This window comes from Syzygium oleosum, unplaced genomic scaffold (assembly GCF_021117445.2).
Source record: "Syzygium oleosum isolate NSW1041296 unplaced genomic scaffold, Sole_v2.1 Sole_v2.05, whole genome shotgun sequence".
NCBI lineage: Eukaryota > Viridiplantae > Streptophyta > Magnoliopsida > Myrtales > Myrtaceae > Syzygium > Syzygium oleosum.
In genome coordinates, this window is record NW_026607489.1 from 14593081 (window position 1) to 14617053 (window position 23973).

General features: G+C 41.4%; 3 protein-coding genes and 2 long non-coding RNA genes across 9 annotated transcripts; 4 read left to right on the forward strand and 1 right to left on the reverse strand.

Annotated features, from left to right (window-relative positions):
* Positions 1-1582: 1582 nt before the first annotated feature.
* LOC115665834 (uncharacterized) lies at positions 1583-4502 on the reverse strand. Of its 3 annotated transcripts, none has more exons than XM_056312020.1 (5): positions 4366-4502; positions 4106-4254; positions 3281-3543; positions 2172-2377; positions 1583-2068 (listed from the first exon to the last, which is right to left on the reverse strand). In XM_056312020.1, exons 3-5 carry the CDS (start codon positions 3368-3370, stop codon positions 1810-1812), a joined length of 555 nt encoding a protein of 184 aa, XP_056167995.1. In that variant the 5' UTR covers positions 3371-3543; positions 4106-4254; positions 4366-4502; the 3' UTR covers positions 1583-1809. The 3 variants fall into 3 exon arrangements, with proteins under 3 accessions (XP_056167995.1, XP_056167997.1, XP_030443520.1); XM_056312022.1 differs by lacking the exon at positions 4366-4502 and adding an exon at positions 4332-4349 and having other exon boundaries at positions 4106-4227; XM_030587660.2 differs by lacking the exons at positions 4106-4254; positions 4366-4502 and adding an exon at positions 3598-3624 and having other exon boundaries at positions 3281-3496.
* On the forward strand, positions 3466-4228 carry LOC130138315 (uncharacterized). The gene is made up of 2 exons (XR_008816718.1): positions 3466-3640; positions 4075-4228. It is a non-coding gene; the product is annotated as an uncharacterized LOC130138315 (long non-coding RNA).
* Positions 4503-7107: 2605 nt separating the features above from the next.
* On the forward strand, positions 7108-8215 carry LOC130138297 (uncharacterized). The gene is made up of 2 exons (XR_008816702.1): positions 7108-7675; positions 7785-8215. It is a non-coding gene; the product is annotated as an uncharacterized LOC130138297 (long non-coding RNA).
* Positions 8216-10809: 2594 nt separating this feature from the next.
* Positions 10810-11445, forward strand: LOC115664519 (uncharacterized). Its single transcript, XM_030586446.2, has one exon. It carries the CDS (start codon positions 10912-10914, stop codon positions 11245-11247), a length of 336 nt encoding a protein of 111 aa, XP_030442306.1. The 5' UTR covers positions 10810-10911; the 3' UTR covers positions 11248-11445.
* Positions 11446-12031: 586 nt separating this feature from the next.
* LOC115664502 (trafficking protein particle complex II-specific subunit 130 homolog) lies at positions 12032-23836 on the forward strand. Of its 3 annotated transcripts, XM_030586432.2 has the most exons (21): positions 12032-12253; positions 13276-13505; positions 14149-14330; positions 14794-14977; positions 15325-15415; positions 15942-16102; positions 16270-16359; positions 16466-16627; positions 17058-17119; positions 17235-17325; positions 18153-18316; positions 18404-18614; positions 18907-19452; positions 19559-19771; positions 19972-20368; positions 20503-20593; positions 20703-20787; positions 21509-21725; positions 22020-22318; positions 23131-23221; positions 23315-23836. In XM_030586432.2, exons 1-21 carry the CDS (start codon positions 12190-12192, stop codon positions 23488-23490), a joined length of 3807 nt encoding a protein of 1268 aa, XP_030442292.2. In that variant the 5' UTR covers positions 12032-12189; the 3' UTR covers positions 23491-23836. The 3 variants fall into 3 exon arrangements, with proteins under 3 accessions (XP_030442292.2, XP_056167445.1, XP_056167446.1); XM_056311470.1 differs by lacking the exon at positions 16270-16359; XM_056311471.1 differs by lacking the exons at positions 12032-12253; positions 13276-13505; positions 14149-14330; positions 14794-14977 and adding an exon at positions 15007-15037.
* The last annotated feature ends 137 nt before the right edge of the window (positions 23837-23973 follow it).

Below are 23973 nucleotides of genomic sequence, written 5' to 3' on the forward strand. Positions count from 1 at the left end.
GAATGCTGATGAGGAGCCCGCACGGCAATGATGTTGCATCTGAAAGTCCGGCCACGTGTTTGTCGTGCTAGGAGTTCGCAGGGAAAATCGGTTGAATTACCATCAAATTGCATTGGTTGTAAAACGACAAGACCTTAATGCCTTGGCCGATGGGAATCCAAGTTTGGTGATTGGATTGATATTCCACTATACTTCAACTACTGGAATTTAGTCATTCGATGCACTGAGTACATACCTAGAAATACATTCAGACGTTGAGCAAATGTACCGCAATTCGGATGCATTAAAGATACTTGCATAAGGTCCACACGTTGAGCAAATGTCTAGTGATACATCTCCAGTTCTTATCATGATCTAGAGTTTTTCTGAATTGTGCCCAATGGAATATGCTTCCGACCCAGAACATCAAAACAGAATCCTGTGGCCCAACCCATTTCCAAGTGCTCCATAGAACCACTGTTGTGATCAAGGCTCTGTCTTATGTCCCATTGTTTTTTGTCAACTAAGGGTTCATTTGATAACCATTCTGCTCCCGAAAATAATTTCTGCTCAGAAATGATTTTTTTATTCCATTCCCGAAAATAATTTCTAAGCATTTGAAAGCGTTTGGTAACTGTCCAAAATTATATTCCCGAAATAGAAAAAGAACAGAAATGTGTTTGGTAATTGCATAAATTTTTTTTTTGTTAATAATATTTTGAATTTTTTTAATATTTCTTTCTTTCTTTTTTTCTTCTTCTCCTTCCTTGGCCCATGGTCAGCGAGGGCCGCCCTCGCTAGATCTGGTGAGGGTCCGGTGAGGGCAACCCTCGCCCAGGCCGTGAGGGTCCAGCCCTCGCCTAGGTCGTGAGGGTCAAGCCCTCCCTCTCACCGGCCATTGGCTAGGAAAGAAGAAGAAGAAAAAAGAATTTCTTTTTCATTTTTGATTTTTGTTCCCAGAATCAAGAATCAACTTTTTTATTTATTCTTGATTCTGGGAACAAATTTGTGCCCGCGAACAAAAAATTTACCAAACATATTTTTGTTCTTTTTTTGTTCCCGGGAACAAAAGAATAGAATCAGGCACTGTTTGACCGGTTACCAAATAGGCCCTAAACCTTAAAGTCTAACCCCTATTAACATTGTACTAATATAAATGAGTAATCTTGAAAGTAGATCAGCCTATTCCCAAGCGCGGCTATGGTTGAAGATTCATTATATCAGCCACGACTGCAAAGCGGGTGCAAACGATTCCAAGTCCGAATATGGGGACTTGTCGCTGAAACTCGGAATGATCGAGAAGATTAATCGGCCTAATCGACGGTGTTTTGCATTTCTATGGACACAAACAATATCATTGCACCACCCGCCTGGGTGGCGCTGCTGGAAAGGGCACTCTTCCTCTCGCAAAAGGTTGGGTGTTCGAATCGGGCGCCACAGGGTGACTTAACCGGTGCACGTGTGTGGTGGCTAGCACGTGTCGCCCCCAGGGTTTACCTCCCGGCTGTCGGCCGTGCGGGGTTCCCTGGGTTACCAAAAAAAAGAAAAAGAAAAAACAATATCATTGCCCCTTACCAAAAAAAACAATATCATTGCCTTATCCTTACCAAAAAAAAAAAAACAATATCATTGCCTTATTAATGCATACATGACAAACCCCACCCAAAAGAACAAATGCAGTATCATGATATGAGTTTGTTCAGACGATACAGGGGTATGATCGACTACCTTAAACCTATTACTGGATGAGATCCACCTCAAAACTTACACAATATCCCTATGGAATATCCATGGTCATGAATATGATCAACCCAAAGCCAAGGAAAGCTCTCATTTGAAGGCGCCCAAGCCCACACCTGTTTCTCTGCCATAAGGTTGGAAGCTTTCCATGGCCCTGGAGTAGCAAGTGTAGTAGAACTCCGAAACGATGGCCGTGAAGAAGATGAAGGCAGCCCCGGCGCCAAACACCCCCTTCCTCACGGTTTCACACGAGGGAGGGTTCTCGCTGAAGATGGTCCTGTACTTGGTGTGGTAAGCGTTAGTCACCGATCCCGCAAACAAGCACACCTCCGCGATGAAGAAGAACACCCTGATGGATCATTTCAAAAGCCGGAATGATCAAATGATTAACCGAATGACAAATTCCCAATGCGTAATTTTAATTACGTATGGGAAAAGTACTTGAAGCATACCAGCAGGTAATGAAAAGAATGACTGCCCAAGCGCGCGAGCCTCCGGGACTCAAGGGCTTCCCGCAGCAGAAGCAGCGGCTCGCTGCCATTATGATGACTTGGCTAAGCATTAGGAACAAAAATGCTCCGACGCCAAAGCCGGTAGAGATGTCCGAGTCATACACACAGTAGTTGTACTGGACTTCACTGTCCTGGACAATCTTGGCCTGAAAAGAGACGAATCCATTTTAGTTAGGAACCACCAATATATGCTTCTGAGAGTTGACATCCAGCAGAAATGAGACACATCAAAGATTTGGAAAATGTCCAGGAAGTTGATATTTTTAAAATTAATTTCTTTAGAGGTGCTGCATCGCTTGCCCAGGAAGTCAGGTAATGCTATTGTTTGGGCGAGAAAAGGTCAACTTTTGAATATAGAATACAAAGATATCTATTCATATGTGGAAGTATTCATTGTGCAAAAGTCAAATTGCTGCTTGTTTTGCATTCACTTTCCTCCCTGCAGAATACAGGAAAATAAGGATCTAGAACATCGGTTTGATTTACATTCAATTGAATTCCTCGTCGCAATTGCACAATATCATAATTTGTAACCACAGATCCGAACTACAGCATTAAGCCAGTATCTGATCTCTGGAGCCTTGGAGGGGCGGACCTCGCCACAATGTATGTATACTTATCAAAGGATTTCATCTGGGCACATGATTTCAACAAGCGAGATCTGGTTCTATAGCATCTTAAGCTAAACCCTTTTTTCTCTTTGAATCGGAATTTCAATGATGGAATTCTGCGAGATATAATGTTGGTATCAGTAGATCTGGAAATTCTATGGTTTGCCATGCTTTTTGACTGTAGGTGTGAATCCTAATTATGAGAAGCAGAAGATTGGTGTTTTGCTACTATTGCTGTGACCCTTTGGAGGAGAAAGGATGCTATCGTTTCTCAACTAAGCTGGTGAATATAATCGTTCTCTTATCAATAAGGCAAAGAAGATGCAATCCATAAACGAATTCATGAAATTACTGAACGACTTGGACAATAGCCATTGCCACAGAATTGGCAACTTATGAGCATGGAAGAGAGTTCTTAGAGACGAAACACAAACTTACAGTGCTTCTTCTCTGCTCAGCTGCAATAGCAAGTCCAAAGGCAATGACATCAAAGATGAAGACTGTGATCAAGATCAGCTTCGAAGCCATATTTGCTCCCAACAACTGGATCTGATCTGACCCTCTTCTTCTTCTTCTTCTCCTCCTCCTCTTTGACTTCTCTCGAACACTCCCCCCTCTGATCCTCTCTCTTCTAGGTATATATTCTCAATAACTCTGCAATGTGTTGAAGAAGCATCAGATGCCACTCCATCTCTTTGCCCCTGTTTGTAAAAGAATATTTCAAAACCAACCACCATCAGAAAAGGACAAGCTACCATATCAAGCGAATGTGGCCATTTCAACCGCACCAGTAAATAGGTAAGGGAAAATAACACAAACATTCCAATGAGCTTTCTTGCGATGTGCGATTTGGTCGCGACTTTTAATTTGTTGATATAATCCCTCGACTTTAGGCTAATGTTGATGTGGTCCTGAACTTTTATTTTGTTTAATGTTATCCCTGAACTTTTGGTACATATTTAATTCAGTTCCTGAACTATATGAAAATGTTCAATGCAGTCCTTTCCATTAATTCAAATTGAGGGACTATATTGAACATTTTCATATAGTTCATGGACTGAATTGAACATATACCAAAAGTTCAGGGATGACATTGAACAAAATAAAAGTTCAGGGACCACATTGAACATTAGCCAAAAGTTCAGGGATAACATTGAACAAATTAAAAGTTCAGGGACCAAATTGCACATTAGGTCAAAGTTCAGGGACTGTTTGTGTCATTATCCCAATAGGTAATAAATCACAAAGAAGTGGCTGCAAGACCTTCCATATTCACCAAAAAAACGAGGGTCCTAAACAAATTAATTAAGTCGCTTGAGAAGTCAGCACCCCCATCACTTAAAAGGCAAGTCTTCTCCCAAATCTCTCTTGCTGTCTCTTTTTGGCTGCGAGGAGAGAGTGCTACATTACATCTGCAAATTTTTTATTTGTATGAAATGTCAAGAATTGGCGTTAAGTCACTTTACTATGACAGATCCTGCTAACCCACCAAAAAAAATGAAAGAGAAGAGGGAATTCAGTACAGTTGGCGCAACAGCAAAGCAACCCAATGGATCTTGAACGTGAATCTCAGGCAGCAGCATGTGTTGTACAGCTAAAATCTGCTTTTTCTACTGCCCATTTCTTATTATTATAACATTTGTGGACGAGGAGTGACTGAAGGTTCGTGTATGAATCATCACCAGAAAGAAAGTAACTGCCATCGATGATTGATGCTGACTTGCTGTCGGTGGGGAAGGAAGAACACCGCTGCTCCTGCAGGTAGATCCACGGTCCACATCCACCACGGGAGGCCGTCAAGAAAAAAAAAAGGAAAATCCCCTAATCAGGTGCTAAATTAATAATTCCCCCTTATTTCGTATTTTATTGATGGGTTAATACCACGAAAAATCCTAAATCGGTAAATGTGTGACAAACTTATTCAAAAATAATTTTTTGACCACTAAAAACTCCAAATTAGTACATCTGTGATAATTTTACCCTCGGTCAAATTTCTGAGTTGGATAACATGTGGCAGTTGATGAGTGTACCAGTTTGAGGTTTTACCAGTCTGTGATTTTTGGTGATATTAATTCAATTTAACAGATGGCAAATTTGTCATAAATGTATCAATTTGAGGTTTTTTGTGATAAAAGAATTAATTTACAGTAAATTTATCATAATTGTACTAGTTTGAGATTTTTCGTGGTATTAACTCTTTATTGATCGATTAAGAAGTTGAGGGGCACAGTGACATCAATGATGAACTTTTTTGATTTATTTTTCCATAAATAATTAGAAAAATTGAAACGAAGCTTTTATGATTGCTGTTATGACGGTTTGATGGACTAGAGAGATCCGTCCTGCTCCGTCGTTCGGGTAATCTTCCACGAGTTCTCTTCATCGATCCGGCCTGATCTGAAAATAAAAGGGTACAGTTGCATCGAGTGCGCTCGGGGATTATCTACCCCCCGAAGCTTGTCGGACATGACTAATCTGGTATACGCGGTAGCGGATCGGGCGAGTTTGGACTGATGTGAGATCAATATGTGCTGTGATTAATTCACGAGGCTCGAACCCGACCCGTATCACCTGTACGTCTTAAATTGGGCTGAGGTACACCATACCGACGCTTTTGCCCGACCGAACACGCTGATCTGAACCCTCGCATTCAGTGCGGGACGGCTCATGATCGGGACATCCCAGTTGGCACTTTCATACAGCCTGTGCACAGCAAGCCACTTCCTCGAGGTCCAATGACACAGCGCCACTTCAGCAAGCGCGGACGAAGGGTAGAGCGACGCGTGGCGTGACTTTTGCTCGCGGTACCATCGTCGGCCTTGAGAGAATTTGGTCAACTGGCCATAAAGAAAGAAATAGAACTACACAAGCATTTCTGGCATCATTAGTTAGCTTTCTTGCACTTGAAAAAACGAACGATGTAAATTGGGTGTCGGGCAGGTTTTGTTTGCTTACAGCAACGACATGTTCATGATTCTAGAATTGTTCATGATTCTTTATAAATTTATGGGGCCCAAAATTGAACTGAGACTATCGACATGATTGTATCAATTTTCCGTCATTTAATGGGGGTAAAACTTAATTTCCAGGCCAAAATAATAGAACAAAAGTTAAAAGCGAGAGCCCCGCTACCTTCAACAATAGGTCCGTCTGTGAATTGAAATTCTTTTGGCATTATGGAGGGAAAATTATTCAAAAAATCTTAAATTTATTACATTTTGACCAATTTAGTTTCAAACATTTCATTGTCAATTGAATCCTAAATCTTTTTACGTTTTGCCAATTAAGTCCATTTGGCTAATCTTAGCAGGAAATTGTTGACATGGACAACGGCCATCCTACGTGACATGCCCGACACTGATGTGAATAATTTTTATAAAAATTTTAAGATTTTTCTAAATTTGTTATATATTTTAAATATTTTTTCTTCTTTTTTATTTTTTTATTTTTTTCTTCCAAGCATGGCAAGAGTCGCTCGCTAACCCTTGTTGGTCATAGGAGAGGGCTAGCTGACCCTCATCGGCCACTGGGGGAGGGCTGTGAAGCCCTCACCGATTGTAGGGCATCCTACGTGGCACTACTAGTATTCACGTTAGCGATTTCCGGCTAAAATTGAACGAATGAACTCAGTTGGCAAAACGTGAAAATACTTAGAATTCAATTGTCAAAATTAAAAAAAAATTAATGATTATATTGATCAAATTGTAATCGATTTAAGAATTTTTGGACAATTTTCCTGTTATGGACGCCGAGCATTAAGTTTTGCGCGCAATTGAACTACACAAACCCAGAAGCCTTTAGTTCTATACGGGCCCCGTTCACAGGCGTTTGAATGAGCATTGAAAAAACCCTTCCATCAGTCGGGCTTTGACGAATTGGCCCAAAAGGAGTGAACTGGGCTCAAGGGAGATTGACATGAGGTTATGTATGCATCTCATTCATAATTATTCTGGGTTCAGAGTTCAGACGCTTTGCCCGTGTCGCCATCTTCGTGTACTCTTCTCCCACTGGTTCGGTTCGGAGATCACACGTAATTCCTAGGAATATAACGATGCAGATTTCATTAGCGACAGGGGCAATGCAATTCACTGCGGTATAAGGAAGCATGTGATGAGCAGCACTTGGAATTATTTGGCCTCAACCCTTTTCTTGTGACCCTCCCTCGCAGCCCTATGCGGCCTGTGATACCCTTCAATACCTCCATCCTCCTCACGCCACCACCACCACCTCTCTCTCTCTCTCTCTCTCTACTATGTATATATACACGCCCGCATGCACGGCTGATCTTCTCACTTAGCACAGACGCACAGCACCATCAGTCATGAATCTCTCTGCATGCGCCGTTGCAGCTTACTTAGCGCTTCTTCTTTGGGTCAACTCGTCCGCCAGGCAAACCGACCGCGCTCCGCCGTGTATGCATCCCCGGCATGTTTATCATCGTAGCTTGATAACATATGTTCTCCTTTCCCTTTTACTTGAAACTTTATAAGTATGTACATGGACCAGCTTTCTCGATACTCTAAGCTTTTGGGTTAATTAATAGTCTCTTGCATGGCCTGGGTTTAATGTTTTAGTCTCCAGTCATGCTTATTGTCTTCAAGGTAGGTTAGTACTAAAATTCATAGATATCAAAAAGGTTAAAAAATGTGCTCGATATCATATATTATGTTGATGCACATGGCTAACAAACTACGATAGTTGCAGCAGACACTTTTAACTAACATCTTGCATGAGCTAAGGTTGATGCGAAGCGTCATGCACCAAGTGAAACATGCAAGTTTCCATTCGAGAGTAACGACTAATGATAGAAGAGATTGCTATGTTTGTTTGACGGTAACTAACTACTAAGCATCTATGACCATCACATATAATTTATCGCAGTTTCATATCTGAAATTACAGTCTTTGAAGAGAACAATAATAGAATTCGGGGTTTTTGACAGATATACTTGGAGACAAACAAGCTGATGATCACGAAGAGAATCCATTGATAGAAACCGAGGGGACAACGAGCTACGGGAAGGGGATGGTGCACACAGTTCGAATTGCCGGGTCAAGATTGCCGGATTGCTCACACGCATGTGGTTCATGCTCTCCTTGTAAATTGGTATCAGTAGGCTTAACTTGTGCACGGGCACGGCTCACCGAGTCTTGCCCTATTTCCTACCGCTGCATGTGTAAAAACAAACTGTATCCTGTCCCGTAATCAATCTCTCTCTCTCTCTCTCCCCACTGCGTATTATGATAACCTTACTGTACATATCGAATGTATATTGATTTCTCCTAGGTCTGAGTTATTATTCTATTTTGATGTTCGTTAACCACGATGTTGTCACGATCTCTAGTCTTATACTCTAAAATTACTCTTGATGAAGTTTGGCTTTACTATTCGTGTCTTAGCTCAGGTCATGAGAGTGACACGAAAAGACAAAGTATCAAAAACTCATGCAAAGTCCACTGCTAGTCTGTCACCAATCGCAACGAGACGTGTTTTCGCACAAAGGAAATGGTCAACTCTACTAGTGAAGATCCTGCTAAAAATGCATACGATTTTCAATATAAAGACTAGAAAGACAACAACAGAAATCCGAACCTTGCTATCTATATAGCCAGAAATGAAAAGGAAAAGTTCATAGAGGTATCGATAGCATAATTTGTGGTAGTAATGTCGGTGTCGCCACAAATCTCACTTAATCATGGCGAGTCATATTACTGCTTCCATGAGCTGGTTCTTATGATGGAGATCAAGATAAGGTTATCATTTCCCATCCGATTCTGCGATATTTAACCATCCAAGCTTCATGTCGTGGACGATGGAAGTCGGTCGTCAATAGAGTTTTACAGGTTCAGATAGGCACTCGGAGAGGCTAAGTACACCGCTGGATATGCGTTTGATTCTTTGAAGGGTCAGAAGAGATTAATCAATTTTCATGCCTATCTCCTTTATACTTGGTTAACGTTCAACATGTCGCCTAACAATGGTAAACCTATAATTTTAGGATTGAGGGGACGATCTCTTAGCCAGAGTGTATATCAAACATCAATTTATGAAGTAGACACTTGGCGGTTGCCAGGCGGGCGGCGGTTATCATTAAAGGCTAGTGCCACCAAAGGGGGTGGTGATGAGAAGTGCATGCAAATTTCTCTATGAATTAATGTCAATTTTCTGAGATGTTTTACGATGCCACATTAATTATATGCAGAAGAGATCGATTAATTTTGTGGATGAGAAGCTGGTCTGATAACTTCGAATTGACACACTGTCAGCTGTTTCCAAGCTCCTACTCTAGGATTACTTACCAATGTGTATGATCATTGGATTCTTTTCCTTCGATTGCTCAAATCTTCCTAAACGAAATTGACCGAACGATCGGTTAGATTGTTAATATTTCTCAAGGAATCGGTCAGATCTTGTAACAAGTGCTTCCGATATTGCGATGAAGAGTTTGCGAGTGAAGACCGTCAGCTGCATGACTCTGCCATCACATAAATGAGCAATGGATGTTCATCTCATAGATTGTGGACTAGCTATTCCTTCCTTATTGACCAACTTGACTTTTCATGCGTAGTACTTACAGGCCACCATCATCTGATACAAAAGGAAGAGGAAGTGAAAAGGTTATGTCTTGTAGTTAGTTTCAATCTCTTATGGTGCGTTAAATGAAGTCCGCATATGATCATTCGGATGTATATAGGGAAGAGAGATGTAGACTATGATCTTTTGTTGATCAAGACGATTTTCGTTGATTCTCAAGTCGAAAGAGGACCGTCGCTCACCCCAAAACCATACGTTAGCGGGCTTTGAATTACATAGAGCAATTCGCTTCCCCGATAAGTGTATTCATACTAGTTCCGTCGTTTGTTTCCGAAAAAAGAAAAATGGGACACAAAGGGATGATGGATGTTCAACCAATCTAAGACATGTGATTTCTACCTTGAAAATAGAAGAGTTAACATGGGCACAGATTCAACCGGAGATCAGCACTGAGTTGATCAAGTTCCATTTCCCATTTTACAACTGTGGGCTCACTAGAATCCCAAGTGCTTTAAAATGCTGGAGTTCAATTGAGCACTTCTGAACCCTCATAGAAGGTCCCAAAGTCTACAGTGGGCAATTTCTTCGGTTCAAACCGGATGACACTGCTCTGGTACTAATTTGTGATGGGCCTACTGGAGGAGTCCAATACTGGGCCCGAAAAAGAGCGGAGCCTGCCGGAAAGCCCAATGGGCCCAACCGGTCCTGGAAACGAAGGACCGGCAAGCCCAACAGAGGGCGATAGCGAGACCCCGACCCTGCGACCCGGACCTATACAGTCGCATCTCCGAATTTCCAGCAAATAAGGAGGATACATGAGGAGACATGAAATCAATTAAGCCCATCATCGGAGGGGGTTGCTCCCTGATCCCACCCCGCTCCGAGGTATTAAGGAACGCTAGGCCATCTAAGTAAATGTAAGTAGTGTAGAAACAACACGTTTCATACTGACTTGAGCGTCGGAGGGTGCAGTGCGCAAAGAGATGAGATGGGGAGATCCGCAGATCACAAGAGATACCTGACCCATTCTGAACTTGGGTGCTAACAAACCCATTTTCTGATGAAGTTGGGTAAGACACCATCTTCATATTCTAGTCCATGTTCTTATTGAAACCATTTGCCGTCCTGTCTAACAAAACCATTTCCTGATAATGGGTTGGTTCCTATGACCAGATTATTGTCCAAAAGGATGGTTCTTCTAAGTTCTAGATGGTCCAAAGCTGGTTCTGAGTTTCCACGAATGTTGCTGAGAAGGCACTTACAATACACAAAGCAGAATCCCACTTGAGCTCGAATTGTGGGGTTTTGACTTAGCTATTCCTATTGCCTTAGTCAAATCTCACGCGCGGTCCAACTCCAAGCAGTCCTCCCCAAGTCTTGAACCAGTCAATTCTCAGCTGCCAATTTACGCTCACTGACTTTCGTGAACAAGATAAATCCCCATCCCTCCGCAAGCCCATGCACAAGCACGCCTCTTTTCGCTTTAGAGAACGCAAGCCATCGTCCTCCCCAAAAAGCTGTTCGGAAAAAAAACCATGCAAGTCCTGCTCGAGAAGCCGTCCCAGAGGCCGCGCCTCCAGCAGAGATCCGTCTCGTTCGCCGGGGATAACCGGGGCAGCCGCAGCCGCAGGTGCTCCTTGCCGGCGGCGTCCCCGCGGCGCCGGCCGGCCTGCACGTGCTCGAGGAATCCAGGGTCGGTCCAGTGCGGCCGCCACGGGTACGTCGTGCCCGACGAGAGGGCGGTGACGAGGAACCAGGCGAACAAGGAGATTCTGCGGAGGGCCTTGACGCCGCCGGCTCGCCGGTTCAGCCTCCGGAGGTGGAGTTTCAGGCCGACGCCGAGCAGGCTCTCCGCCATGTCGACGGCTTAGAGTTGCTTAGACTAGAGCGTTTCTCCCGTTTCGTTGTTTTCACATGTTCTGCTCCGAGGAGGTAGATCGACGGACGGAGTTCAATGTAAATTGCATCAATTTTGATCTCTTTATTACTTTCTTTTCTAATGTCTTGGTCCGGATCGGATGGCTGCTTTCGGAATTGGTCTTTCTTTAGGAGAAATCAGCGCAAGCAAGGCAATATTGTTTGTGGCATTTAAGTTCATTGTTTTGACAATTCTAACGTGCACGCGAATTTGAATATTCTCGGGTCCGGACAAACTTGGGGTTTGCGAATTTTGCCAATATTTTCCTTTTCGTCCCCTCCTATTTTATACAATCACGTTTAAAATTCGACCCGAACTTGAAAAAAAAATTATTGAGTCGATGACCTGCGCGCACTCGACATATTAGATTCGGGATTTTTATATATATTTTTTTAGATACAATAAAGATTTTAGGCTAGGTTTCTAGTTCCGAAGATCGCCGAGTTTTTAACGGAAAACATAATTTGTTGCTTTCAGATTTCGGAAAGTTAAAAAAAGAAAAAAAAAACCAGGATTTTGTGCTGCTGGGGGTCAGTCTCGTAATGATCACCGCGATCGCGCACCAAATCCTGGCCCAGGATAGAGATGCCCTCAAAACCAAACACCACCGGCGGGCCCCAGCCAACCATCTGCCGCCACGTATGACCCGGAAGGAAGGGCCCGCGGATCGCCGAGCCCTGCGTGCGTCGCGAAGCACTGGATCCCAGCAGCAACCGAAGTTCGGAGACGATGCAGGAGGAGATGCACACACTCGAGCAAAGCAGAGCAAATCTCACGGATTTCCCACCGAGCCACTCCTCCTCCACCGCTCTCGCTCCGCCCGTCGCCCCCGCGCGCGCATCCATGCGAACGCCCGTGCCCGTAGCGATCGGCCCATGGTCCTCGTAGATCGAGCATGGCGAACTACCTGGCTCAGTTCCAGACGATCAAGAGCTCCTGCGATCACCTCGTGATTGCCGGTGAGCGTCCCCCTCGCTCGCTCGCTCTCGTTCGGCAGCGATTCGTGTCGTCGCGGCGCGTGATCTTCTTTTCTTTCTTTTTCTCGCTCCCTGCTTCGGGTTCGATTGTGAGCTCAGATGCGCTCGCGAAGGGCTGTTGTTCGATTTCCGGGCGCGCTGTCTACTGTTGGATTTGAATTGGATTTTGTGAAATGGAGGCGCTCGGTCGCGATCCGTAAAAACCGTCTGCTTAAGATCGCGCGAGATTGAATTGTCTTCATTCGCACTCCGTGTGTGGTGCACCCTGCCCAAATGGCTTACTTTTGCTTCATTCTATTCGGAATTGTTTGATTTGATAGCTCTGCGCTGGGCGTCATTGTTTCGATGGCGCATTGTACTTGAGAACTGAACTGGCGGGTGATATACTATGCGGTGAATGTCCGGGAAGTGTTGCCACACTCTGTAATTTGTTCTCTTGTTAATTGAATTGTGAAGTCGTTCAATTTCTCGCGGTCGTGGCAGCGAAACTTCTTTTGCTGGACTTTTTAGCGGGTTGAAGATTCGTGTCATCTAAAATGTGCGTTCTGTAAGAACCGGATAGTATACGAAACAAGTAATATTGTCGCATTATCTCCAATTCCCTCGTTCTTTATTTTTTTTCCGGAGGGAGAAACATGAGCATAATCAAGCATCGTCTTTTTCATTTTTAGAAAGTTGCAGAATTTAGGGAGGAATGTATCTTTGCTTGGTTGATCTAGGCTTAAGTTGAGACTGTTCATGCAGTTCTTTGATTAAATTTTTTACGATTCTGCTTCTGAGTATAGGTTTGAGCTTCTATGCATGATAAGTTATCTTATTTAATCTTATGTGGGCTTCATCAATATGTCGGCTAGTTTTCCCAGCGTCATCAATTTACCTTCATCCACTTTTATGTTTTAATTTTAAATGTCATGAGTATTCTCATCGGTTCTCCTACTGTCTCTGCATTAACTTTTTTACTCATTAGGGGTGACCTTTCTAAATTACTCTGAACTAACTTTCAGTTGAAGATGTGAGTGACTTGTGGCCAACTATCAAGAATGCATTTGAGGAGAGACTGCCTTTTAAAAGAGCTACTTTGAATAACAAGACCCGTAATCCTGTGTCTGTCGAGAACTTGCCTGCTGAATTCATCCTGACGACTGATGCAAGACTTCGCAGCCGCTTTCCGCAGGAACAATCGTTGTTTTGGTTTCGGGAGCCATATGCTACCGTGATTCTTGTGACCTGTGAGGTGGCTCTTCATCCCTTGCCTCATCCTATCGAACCATTTATCTTTGCCTTTTAAGCTTTACGAGCTTTCTTGATATATCATGATGACGAACTATGTAATTGTCCAAATCCTGGTTTGAAGCTACAAGAAGGTGCACATCATTTAATTGATATTGGGTTATTTTGAATGAAGTAAATAATGTTTGCAGGGCCTGCTTCATCACGGTGATTGTTACTTTCGGATTTATTGGAATTTACATGATCAGTGGTATTACTGCATGTATATGTAGATGTGATTGAGTATATAGACTGATGAACAAAGTTGCTGTTTGGTCGACAGCATGAAAGGCCACCTCATAGGAACTTTGAATGCAGAGCTTGAGTTACTTTTGCATTGAATTTGCATTGTCAGTCCAAGCTTCTGTCCTTGTGCTATTTATGGAAGCTTTTCTTGTAATTCAACACTTTCCAGCAATTTTGTCTGTTGACTTCCCACATACATAGGTTGTGTGTGTGTGTGTGTGTGTGTGTGTGTGTGTATCTGAAAATGCTTCGGACCGGATTTGGAAAGCATAATAGTGGCCATTCAGGATTTAGTGCCGGCTTTCTTCATGTTCTTAAGTTTGCTGGTGGAACATGCCTTGATGCCAATTACCCTTTTGCAGGATCTTGATGAGTTCAAAACCATCCTGAAACCACGACTGAAACTAATTGTACAGAATGATGAGAGAGAATGGTTTATTGTGTTTGTGTCCAGAGCTCATCCAACTAATGATCAGGCCACTAAATTGGCCAAAAAGGTATATGCCAGGCTCGAAGTTGATTTCAGCTCCAAGAAGAGAGAAAGGTATTAATTATTTCCTGTAATACCTCTCAGTTTCTACTTAACAAAACCAGAGCAGCAAGAAAGAACGTGATTAAGCAGTATCCCTCTGTTTACTTTTGCTTCTTATTAGAGCTTTTTGTCTATTTCTAGCTCTTGAAACTCATTTTAGAAGGTCGATAAGTATACATATGTCACCTGGAAGTTCTTTTACTTAATCACCAATCTCTATTGCAATTATGAATGAATGTGGCATGGATGTGTCCCTGGTGTGTGACTATGTCATTGTCACTTGAGCACTTATCATTTCTTGAGGCTAAGATTGACTCTCTCTCTCTCTCTCTCTCTCTCTCTCTAAGTCCAAGGAGTAATTTTTCTCGTGACCGGTTGCAAGTTCCTCTGTTATTCTTCTCTTCTTTTTTACTGGGTTCCAAAGTCGCTGTCAGCCTTTACCATGTTCTGAGATTTGAACATGTCCTCGCCTCAGGTGCTGCAAATATGACATTCACGGTCCTGAAGCAAATTTCTGGGAAGATTTGGAATCGAAAATTGTAGAGTCCATCAGGAATACCCTGGATAAGCGTGTTCATTTTTACGAGGATGAGATACGGAAGCTCAGTGAACAACGATTCATGCCGATTTGGAACTTCTGTAATTTTTTCATATTGAAGGTCTTTCCCTTCTCAAAGTTGTGGACCATTGTTATCGAATGAAGTGTAACTTTAGCTTAAGTGAGTTGCCTTGTTTTGATTTTACCTGTTGCCTGCATACCTTTTATCTTGCATGTATCAATTTTTTGCATTTGCACGATCATTCTATCAAAAGTCTTAGGTTTATTAGTCTTATCCATTCATCTCAATTCAATTATGAGGCGCGTAGTACTTAATGCAATTACGAGGCGCATCACTCAGAAATTTCATGTCTTCTAGTGCCTGTTCTTCCAAATCAATTCAAACTTTCTCTGCAACCTATTCTTGCAGTTTCCTTTTTCTTTTTAATTTTTTGTAATGGTTAACAGGAGAGCTTGGCTTTTATATTTGAAATGGCTCAACTTCATGAAGATGCGTTGCGTGAGTATGATGAACTAGAACTCTGCTTCTTGGAAACAGGTGCGTATTCCACGAATGCGTTGTTGATACTTTCTATGTCACTGATGAGAAACATGTCTTTGTTGACTGGATTTTCATATAATGGAGGCATCTGATTATTCTGATGGATTGCTATGGGGACCTGACTCGTCTATTTCTTGTTTTTTTATGTCTACCTGTAACTTGCGACACATTACTGAAAATTTGGCTCTCTATCATAATTTATGTGATGAGAAGGACAGCATAGAATACAAGTGAAAAACTGCCTTGAATATCAGATTTTTGGCTTAGTAACTACATAGCAGTTGGCACCAAATATATGATCTTAATTTAGTTGTATAAAAGGCAATGTGTTATCTTTTGGTGCATGGACCTCAGCCATTGTGAGGATGGATATCCATTGTGATGGCATTACTTGTAAAAATAGTCAGCATAGATTCATGTCATGTCTGCAAAAACAGAGGGAGCCTACATATGTTGGTCCTTTTAAAGATCCTTGCTCACCTCCGCACTATGATCAGTCTTATAGCTATTAATGTAAATGCAGCCAACATGACTGCAAAGCAGAGGGACTTTGGAGGATTAGATAAGGGTGATGATCAAGCGGCACTCCTCAATCCCGGAAATAAGCTGCTCACGCAGATTGTTCAAGATGACTCATTCAGGGAATTTGAGTTTAGACAATATCTCTTTGCCTGTCAATCAAAGGTGTGCAATTCTTTACTAATTTGATTCCGCTTCTTCTGATGCTGAAGTAGAATGGACTTCTTGTTTGCTGAAAGTTTTTGTTTTTTGTTCATAAGATGTTTGCTGCTTCTTTAAAGGATTTATTTATTTGGTATTGCTGTTTCTAACTGACATATCTGTCACTGCAGCTTTTATTCAAACTTGGTCGGCCATATGAAGTTGCATCGAGGGGTTATTCATTTATAATAAGCTTCTCAAAGACCCTGGCAGTATATGAAGTACATAGATTCATCTATTTTTCAATTGACTTACATTTTGAATTGTAGAGTATTTGCTCTGTATTTCTTTCTTCCTTACCTCCTGGTCTTTGGGAACTCTTTTCAGAGTATACTACCATTTTGTATGCGTGAAGTGTGGGTAGTGACTTCATGCTTGGCTTTAATTAGAGCAACTTCCTCTCATTACAAAGATGGAATTGTCTCTTCCGAGGTAGAAAAGGAGTTCTACCGTCTTCAGGGTGATCTATATTCTCTATGTAGGATTAAGGTGAGACTTTTATATGTGTTCTTTTTTATAAATGTAACAAATGCCAATTGATACTTTTAACAAGTTGGAAATCATTTAGTGTATAGGTGTTAGCATTAGATCTTGCCATCATTGACACCAGCTAATAGTTTATAGTACTTGGCAAGAATTTTGAGGACCATGAATGTTTGACTAAAGCAATTGATTTGTTTTGCTGCAAAGAAGAAAAGGAGAGTTGGGAAAATTGGGTATTTAGAGATTGCTCACTCCTTTTTAGGCCGAAACCAGAGACTTATGCTTAATATGCTGGATAATGAGATCTTTGTATAGAGAAGCCTTTCAATTCTTTCACAGCTCTTCTGGGACATATGTTATAACCATTGCATCCTTCTTTTCTCTCACTCAAGTATTGCCAATGAAATTCTATACTGAATAGCATGATTGATGGCAGTTTATGAGGCTGGCATATTTGATTGGATATGGGACGAATATGGAAAGAAGTCCTGTCAACAGGTAGGAGCTTGAATTCCCAGGACAAGTATTATCATATATATCATTACTGCCCTCATCTGGAGCATAATTGTCCATTTAGCTGTTGTAAATTTGATTTCATCCCTATTTTATGCAGTGCCTCGCTCAGTATGCTACCTTGGCCCAAACCTGCAATTTGGCCATCCATTCCACCAGATGCTTCATCTGAGGTGCTCATTAAAGAAAAGGCAAGTCATGACCTGGTTTATGAGCTAGTAAACCATACATTAGACACGTATTTCAATTTGTTTTAGCCAAACTGGTAATGTTGTGGATGAGAATATGGCACTTTAAGGTGATTATTTGTCTAATGATTTTGTTTTGAGAGCAATTATTTGTCTAATGATTTTGTTGTGAGAGCAATATACAATTTTAACCACTCATACATATCGACATACCCGATTGGTTACTCAGGGTAAGATGATAGTGGAGTGCAATTTTTCACACCTAGTCAAGATATATTTTAATAACTAGGAAACATGTGGTAGATTCGTGATTCTTTATAAATTGCAGTGTGTTCTCAAAATCAACTGAATGAGCATCAGGAGGCAGATTTTGTGGAACTTTGTTTGCTTTAGATTATTTATGTTTGTTTGAAATCAATAGGCTCTTTTAAGGCATACAAGAGCTTTGAATGTGTGTCACTGGGTTGATTGAGTAATCTAAATGTGTTGTGTTATGGCATGCTTTATTCCTTCATATTAATTATTGCATGAGGCTCCATGTCCAGGATAATATCAAAATATTGTTTCCAGAAAGAATAATACATCTAAGAAAATTCTCTCTTCAACTTGCTGTTGAGTATTAGGGATTTCTTTTCTGTTTTAAAGGAATGTCTTTGTGGTAGAACATGCAAATTATAAAGTAGGAGAACCATTTAGATATACTGCTTGATAAGCCTTCTATGACTTTTCATAGTGCTCATTTTGGACTCTGCATCTTCTCAGTTGCTCCAAATGGCATTCTGAGTCCACTTCAATGTATGAAATTGATGGTCATGATTGATTTCTTACAGATCATTCTACAAGCTAGTCCTAGAGTCAAGCACTTTGGTATTCACAGGAAGCAGTTGCCCCTTGAACCTTCAGTATTGCTGCGTGAGGCTAACCGTCGAAGAGCTTCTCTATCTGCTGGAAACATGTTTGAAATTTTTGATGGTCGCCCGGGTTTTGTTGACGGGTAATGAATTTGTGGTTATTTACCAACTTTGTGGCACTGTTTTGTTTTGTTTTGCGTGGCTTTCTCATCATTCCAATTTGTCAGCAGGTTGGGTTCAGATGTATCTTTAAAAACTTCCCCATCAAATAAAGCTCACGCAGCCACTATGTCAAGAACAAACTCATCACCAGGATTTGAGAGCTCAATCGATAGGCCTATGAGGCTTGCGGAGATTTATGTTGCAGCAGAACATGCTCTTCGCAATACCATATCAAGTCCAGATCTTTGGAAATCTTTCTCATCTTTGGAGGATTTCGAGGTATAACCACCAGCATGTACTTAAATTCTTGCATTGCTAAGCACGATCTTGCCGTAGCATTTATTAGTAGCTTTATGTCATTTTATCTTTCCTTCACTTGCTTGCTGTTTTCATTACGAGCGTTTTCTAGTATTGTGTTTTTCTGTTTATAAACCGTAGTTTTGCAAAACTTAAGAGGTATGTCGGTAGTTTCTAATGGGAAGCTCTTCCTTTTCCGGACCCATCTTAATGGGGTTTAAAAGAGGAAAGGAACTTTTTTTAGTTTCTCATTCTTAAAAGTTGATCATGATAGGAGAAATATCTGGAGCTAACCCAAGGTGCTGCTGACAATTTCCATCGTTCCTGGTGGAAAAGGCATGGAGTTGTCCTGGATGGTGAAATAGCTGCTGTCTGCTTTAGGAGTGGAAATTTTGACCTAGCTGCAAAGTCTTATGAGAAGGTTTGCGCTCTTTATGCTGGTGAAGGATGGCATGATTTATTGGCTGAAGTTCTGCCCGACCTGGCCGAGTGTCAGAAGATACTAGATGACCAAGCTGGTTACCTATCTTCTTGTGTGAGATTGCTTTCATTGGAAAAAGGTTTATTCTTGACCAAAGAACGTCAGGCCTTTCAGTCTGAAGTGGTTCGTTTGGCTCACAGTGAAATGAAGAATCCTGTTCCTCTAGACGTTTCATCACTGATTACATTTTCTGGAAATCCTGGCGCTCCACTGGAATTATGTGATGGTGATCCGGGCACTCTATCCGTGACCGTTTGGAGCGACTTTCCGGATGATATAACCCTTGATTCGCTTAACCTCACCCTGATGGCTACAAATAATGCTGATGAAGGAGCTAAGGTGTGTCTTATTAAGTAGATGATTTTCATCGTTAATTGTCCTCAGAGGGAGATATATTAGGCTCACACAGTATGCTATTGACCCCAATCTTTTATTTGTTTATCAGGCATTGAAAAGCTCCGGCGCAATCATTCTGAATCCTGGTAGGAACACTATCACCCTAAATTTACCCCCACAAAAGCCAGGTTCCTATGTCTTGGGAGTTCTCACTGGACAGATTGGGAAGTTGAGATTTAGATCTCATGGTTTTTCCAAGGGTGGCCCTGCTGACAGTGACGATTTTATGATCTATGAGAAACCAACAAGACCAATTTTGAAGGTAATGATTCTGTACTGAATAGAATTCCCAAAAATATGCATGGGCATTGTGTCAGGACAAAATTGGGCCTTGGTCACATACTTCTGCTTTTTTCTTGTGCATGTTCTGCTAAATATTCACAGGAGGACATGACCTAAGGATGGTATAATTGATTTGTTTCTAGAATCATAAATTGCTGAAATAGTATCTCTTTTTGATAGGTTTCCGATCCGAGACCTCTGGTTGATCTTACCGCATCTGTTTCATCTGCTTTGCTAATAAACGAGCCGCAATGGGTTGGAATAATAGTACAGCCCATCGACTACTCTTTGAAAGGTGCTGTCCTTCATATTGACACTGGTCCAGGTCTGAAGATCGAGGATTCATATGCCATTGAGATGGAGAGCTTTAACCATGAGCTGCAGAATACTGCTAATATAAGGCAAGAGGATGGTGCTTGGGACAAGGATTCTTCAAATAGTTATCATAAGAATTTGGAGCAGTTAATACTCCAAAATGGTCGAATAGAGTTCCCAGAATGGGCGAGCAGCATGACTTCTATTCTGTGGATTCCAATTCGAGCCATCAGTAGTGAGCTCGCTAGAGGATCATCTTCAGGTTCCTAATTGTTAATCTTTGTGTAGTTCAGTATCCATGCAAATGTCTCTATATATGCGTTACCTGTTTGTTTTATCCGGAAGCAGAGTGTTGCGTAATTGATTTTGCATTTCTTGCATTGTGATTGAGGACAGTCAACCCCCAGAAGCAAAGCATTGTAGATGGGATGAGGACAATAGCTTTGAAACTTGAGTTTGGAGTGTCTCGCAACCAGATATTTGACAGGTATTATTCTCCATCACATTCTTATAGTTTCATTCATCATGTCCCTTACATCCTGGATCCTGTGCCACTTAACCTTACCCTAGTAATCTTTCTCTAAATTGTGTCGCAGGACCATAGCTGTGCACTTCACCAATCCTTTCCATGTCAGCACACGCGTTGCAGATAAAGGCAATGATGGTATCCTGCTCCTTCAGGTATTTTATTTTTCAAACTTTCGGCAGCATTGATTGATTGTTAGGACTATGTAGCATGCCTTACAACTTATATAGCTCTCTCAAGAGATATACTTTTGGGTTGGGCTTAAGGATAAGGGCTCTTTTTCATTGAAGATTGAGGGATGGCTAATTTTTGCACTGCATTGACAGAGTCATGCTATAGATTGGCCGACTATCTTAATAGCTACCTGAACTTCTGAATGAAGAATCGGTCAATTAGCTTGGCAGAACACTTTCTGGTTATGGGTCAATCAAATTGGAATTTGAGATCCGTTTATAACCGGGCATCCTAAATTTGGAACTTCTTTGATTCACCAGTTAGGCTACATTAATTGCGATCATGTGAAGATTAGTCTCTCTCTCTCTCTCTCTCTCTCTCTCTCTCTCTCTCTCTCTCTCTCTCTCTCTCTCTCTCTCTCTCTCTCTGTGACACACACATACACACAACCATGCGAGTAGGAAGGGGGAAGAGGAATGTGGGAGGGGGTTAGCAGGCAGATACACGATAAGTGATTGCCAGACTAACACATGAAATAGGTTTTGTTTGAAACTCATCCTGAATCCTTGTAAAGGATGATTAATATACAGGACTTGCTCCACAAACTTAAATATAAAAAAATCAGATAGATTAGTCACCCTACAGTATAAAGTAGGAGATTCTTTTGACTACTTTTCTAATTACTTGCTGTGCAACATCCAGGTTATACTCCAATCGCAAGTAAATGCCACATTGACTATCTATGATGCTTGGCTGGATCTTCAACATGGATTTGTACATATTGGAGAAGATGATGATGGATGTGTACATATTAGAGAAGATGATGGAAGACCTACTTTAGAATTTTTTCCTCTCATCATCTCTCCAAACACTCGTGCAGGGATCCTCTTCAGCATATGTACGGAGAAAATAGTTGGAGGTATAAGATTCAGCTTCTCTTTCATTTTTCCTTTCGAAGAGCCTTAAGTTTTAATATCTATTATGATTAGACCCTTTGTCCTGGTCAAATAAATGATGATATGAATTTAAGATAGAAGCTTGAAGTTCTCACATAGGCGATTGTAAAATTACGAGGATAATGCACCCTGTCTCCTATCGGATGATTTAGTGTAACTTGAAGCTAAGTTTTGATTTGGGGAGTTTCATTGTTGTTCAAAGGGAAATCATTTTTATGATTTTACATGCTGTGTTCCATGTTTCTTTTGGTTTACAGATCATATGGAGGCACGGCGAGAGAGTATACTTAATATCAAATATGGAATTTCTGGTGATCGCACTATTGGTGCACACCCACCTGTTGCAGAAGACTCCAACAGACTTGGATGTGATGGGCAGGATTTGATCTTTAGGAGTGCTCTTTCTTTGCAGCGGCCTGTGCTTGATCCATGTTTGGCTGTTGGTTTTCTGCCTCTTCCTTCTAGCGGGCTTAGAGTTGGACAACTTGTTGCAATTAGATGGAGAATTGAAAGGTTGAAGGATTTTGAGGAAATTGATACCTTGCAACACCACAATGTAAGTCAGCAATACAGATGATCTTCACAAAGAAAACTAAGATACTTGGAGGATTTAAAAAAAAAGGTTTTTGGACTCTCTTATTAAAGTCGCAGTTACAAGTAAAAAGAGCATATGCTGCACCTATTCTTCTCTCATTTGATCTTGCTTTTGTTAAATTGGTTTCCGTTTCTCATCACCTGTTCTTCTGTGAATGATGTATTCGTAGGATGTCAAGAATGACTACAAGTTGGTTAGCAAGACAATGAAATAGCTAGCCAATTAGATATATTATGGATTATCTTAGTTGATGGTGCACAAGTTTCAAATTTATATTCCACTATCTGGTTCCATTCTCGGCTGGCTCTCACCAACCTCCGGAAGTCCTTGTTTAGTGCATGGTGTACTGGTTTTTTGAAAGCTTGGAAGGAATACAAAAGGAGAATTTATTGCTTTAATGCTAGTCAACCTCTCCATCAAATTTACTAAACTTTATAAACCTTTAAAAGAACCATTAAGAGTATTAGTTATTTCTTTTGTTCTGTTTTGACAAAATATTAGGATTAGTTATTTTAAATCTACAAACTAGAGGAGTAGGCTGTAGATTTGTGTTGTTCCTCTTTATTTAATTACATATTTGCTTAAAAGCTAAAGGATACCCATTCACGAGCCTAGACATCAGGGAGTCGTATCACATATTGAGTAGCTCATAGCATGCAAAGAACCTGGGTCTAAAATCAGGTTTCAGTGTAGTAAGTGTTGTTGCACTGAATAGCTACTTTAAATAGTTTCAAAATTGTTCTCTCATTATCCAATTTACTTTCGTATGACAGGATGAGTTCTTATATGAAGTCAGTGCAAATTCTGTGAATTGGATGATTGCCGGCAGGAAGAGAGGGCATGTCTCTCTATCTCCAAATCAAGGTTTTGAAGTCCCGCCTTTTGCTGTTAGTTATCTCTCGAGTAATTTTTGGATAGAGTAACTTATCATGCGCCGCCAATCTGTTTTCATGGCAGGTTCCAGAATAATCATCTCCATATTATGCGTGCCGCTGGTGGCTGGTTATGTTCGTCCCCCGCAACTAGGGCTGCCAAACATCGATAAAGCAAATATCAGTTGCAATCCCGCGGGTCCTCACCTGGTCTGCGTCTTGCCTCCGGCCCTCAGCTCCTCATTCTGTATCCCAGCATGATTTCCTCACCTGCTCCTCCGTTAGTCGGCTCCTCAACTCAGTCGTGCCACTTCCGATACCTGTAGGATTTTTTCATTCAAACAGAGTTAAACGAGATAAAGAGCGTGAGTAAGTATTAGAAATTTTACAGGATTCAAGATTTTGTAAATCCTTTTTCTTTCGTTGGTTGTTCAGGGAACGAAAAGCGTAGCTGAATTTATCGCGCGAGGTAGTTATTCAGGCGTTCTAGGTCTCAGCCACCTTGTACTTCCTGGTTCTGTGTACAGCGGGAATTTTGCTGTCCTCTTTGTTGTACAACACTTTTTGAGTAGAGTGTGAACGAGGCAAAAAAGAAAACTCTACTTCTGGTTTTCCAACGCATTGACACTGTGGAAGTCCTGATATGAATGATAAATTGATAATCCCACTTTTCAGTTGTCCAAACTTGTGCAGAATGGAACTTCGACAGGCACTATAAATTTGCATAGCTGCACGTAAGAGTTA

Excerpts from the sequence above, each read along its gene's own strand:
- LOC115665834 (XM_056312020.1), bottom strand. The coding sequence starts at position 3,370 with ATGGCTTCGAAGCTGATCTTGATCACAGTCTTCATCTTTGATGTCATT. Across the intron at positions 2,378-3,280 it reads CTGAGCAGAGAAGAAGCACT|GCCAAGATTGTCCAGGACAG; the intron begins GTAAGTTTGTGT and ends GTCTCTTTTCAG. Across the intron at positions 2,069-2,171 it reads ATTCTTTTCATTACCTGCTG|GGTGTTCTTCTTCATCGCGG; the intron begins GTATGCTTCAAG and ends ATGATCCATCAG.
- LOC115664519 (XM_030586446.2), top strand. The coding sequence starts at position 10,912 with ATGCAAGTCCTGCTCGAGAAGCCGTCCCAGAGGCCGCGCCTCCAGCAG.
- LOC115664502 (XM_030586432.2), top strand. The coding sequence starts at position 12,190 with ATGGCGAACTACCTGGCTCAGTTCCAGACGATCAAGAGCTCCTGCGAT. Across the intron at positions 18,317-18,403 it reads CGCCCGGGTTTTGTTGACGG|GTTGGGTTCAGATGTATCTT; the intron begins GTAATGAATTTG and ends ATTTGTCAGCAG. Across the intron at positions 18,615-18,906 it reads CATCTTTGGAGGATTTCGAG|GAGAAATATCTGGAGCTAAC; the intron begins GTATAACCACCA and ends TGATCATGATAG.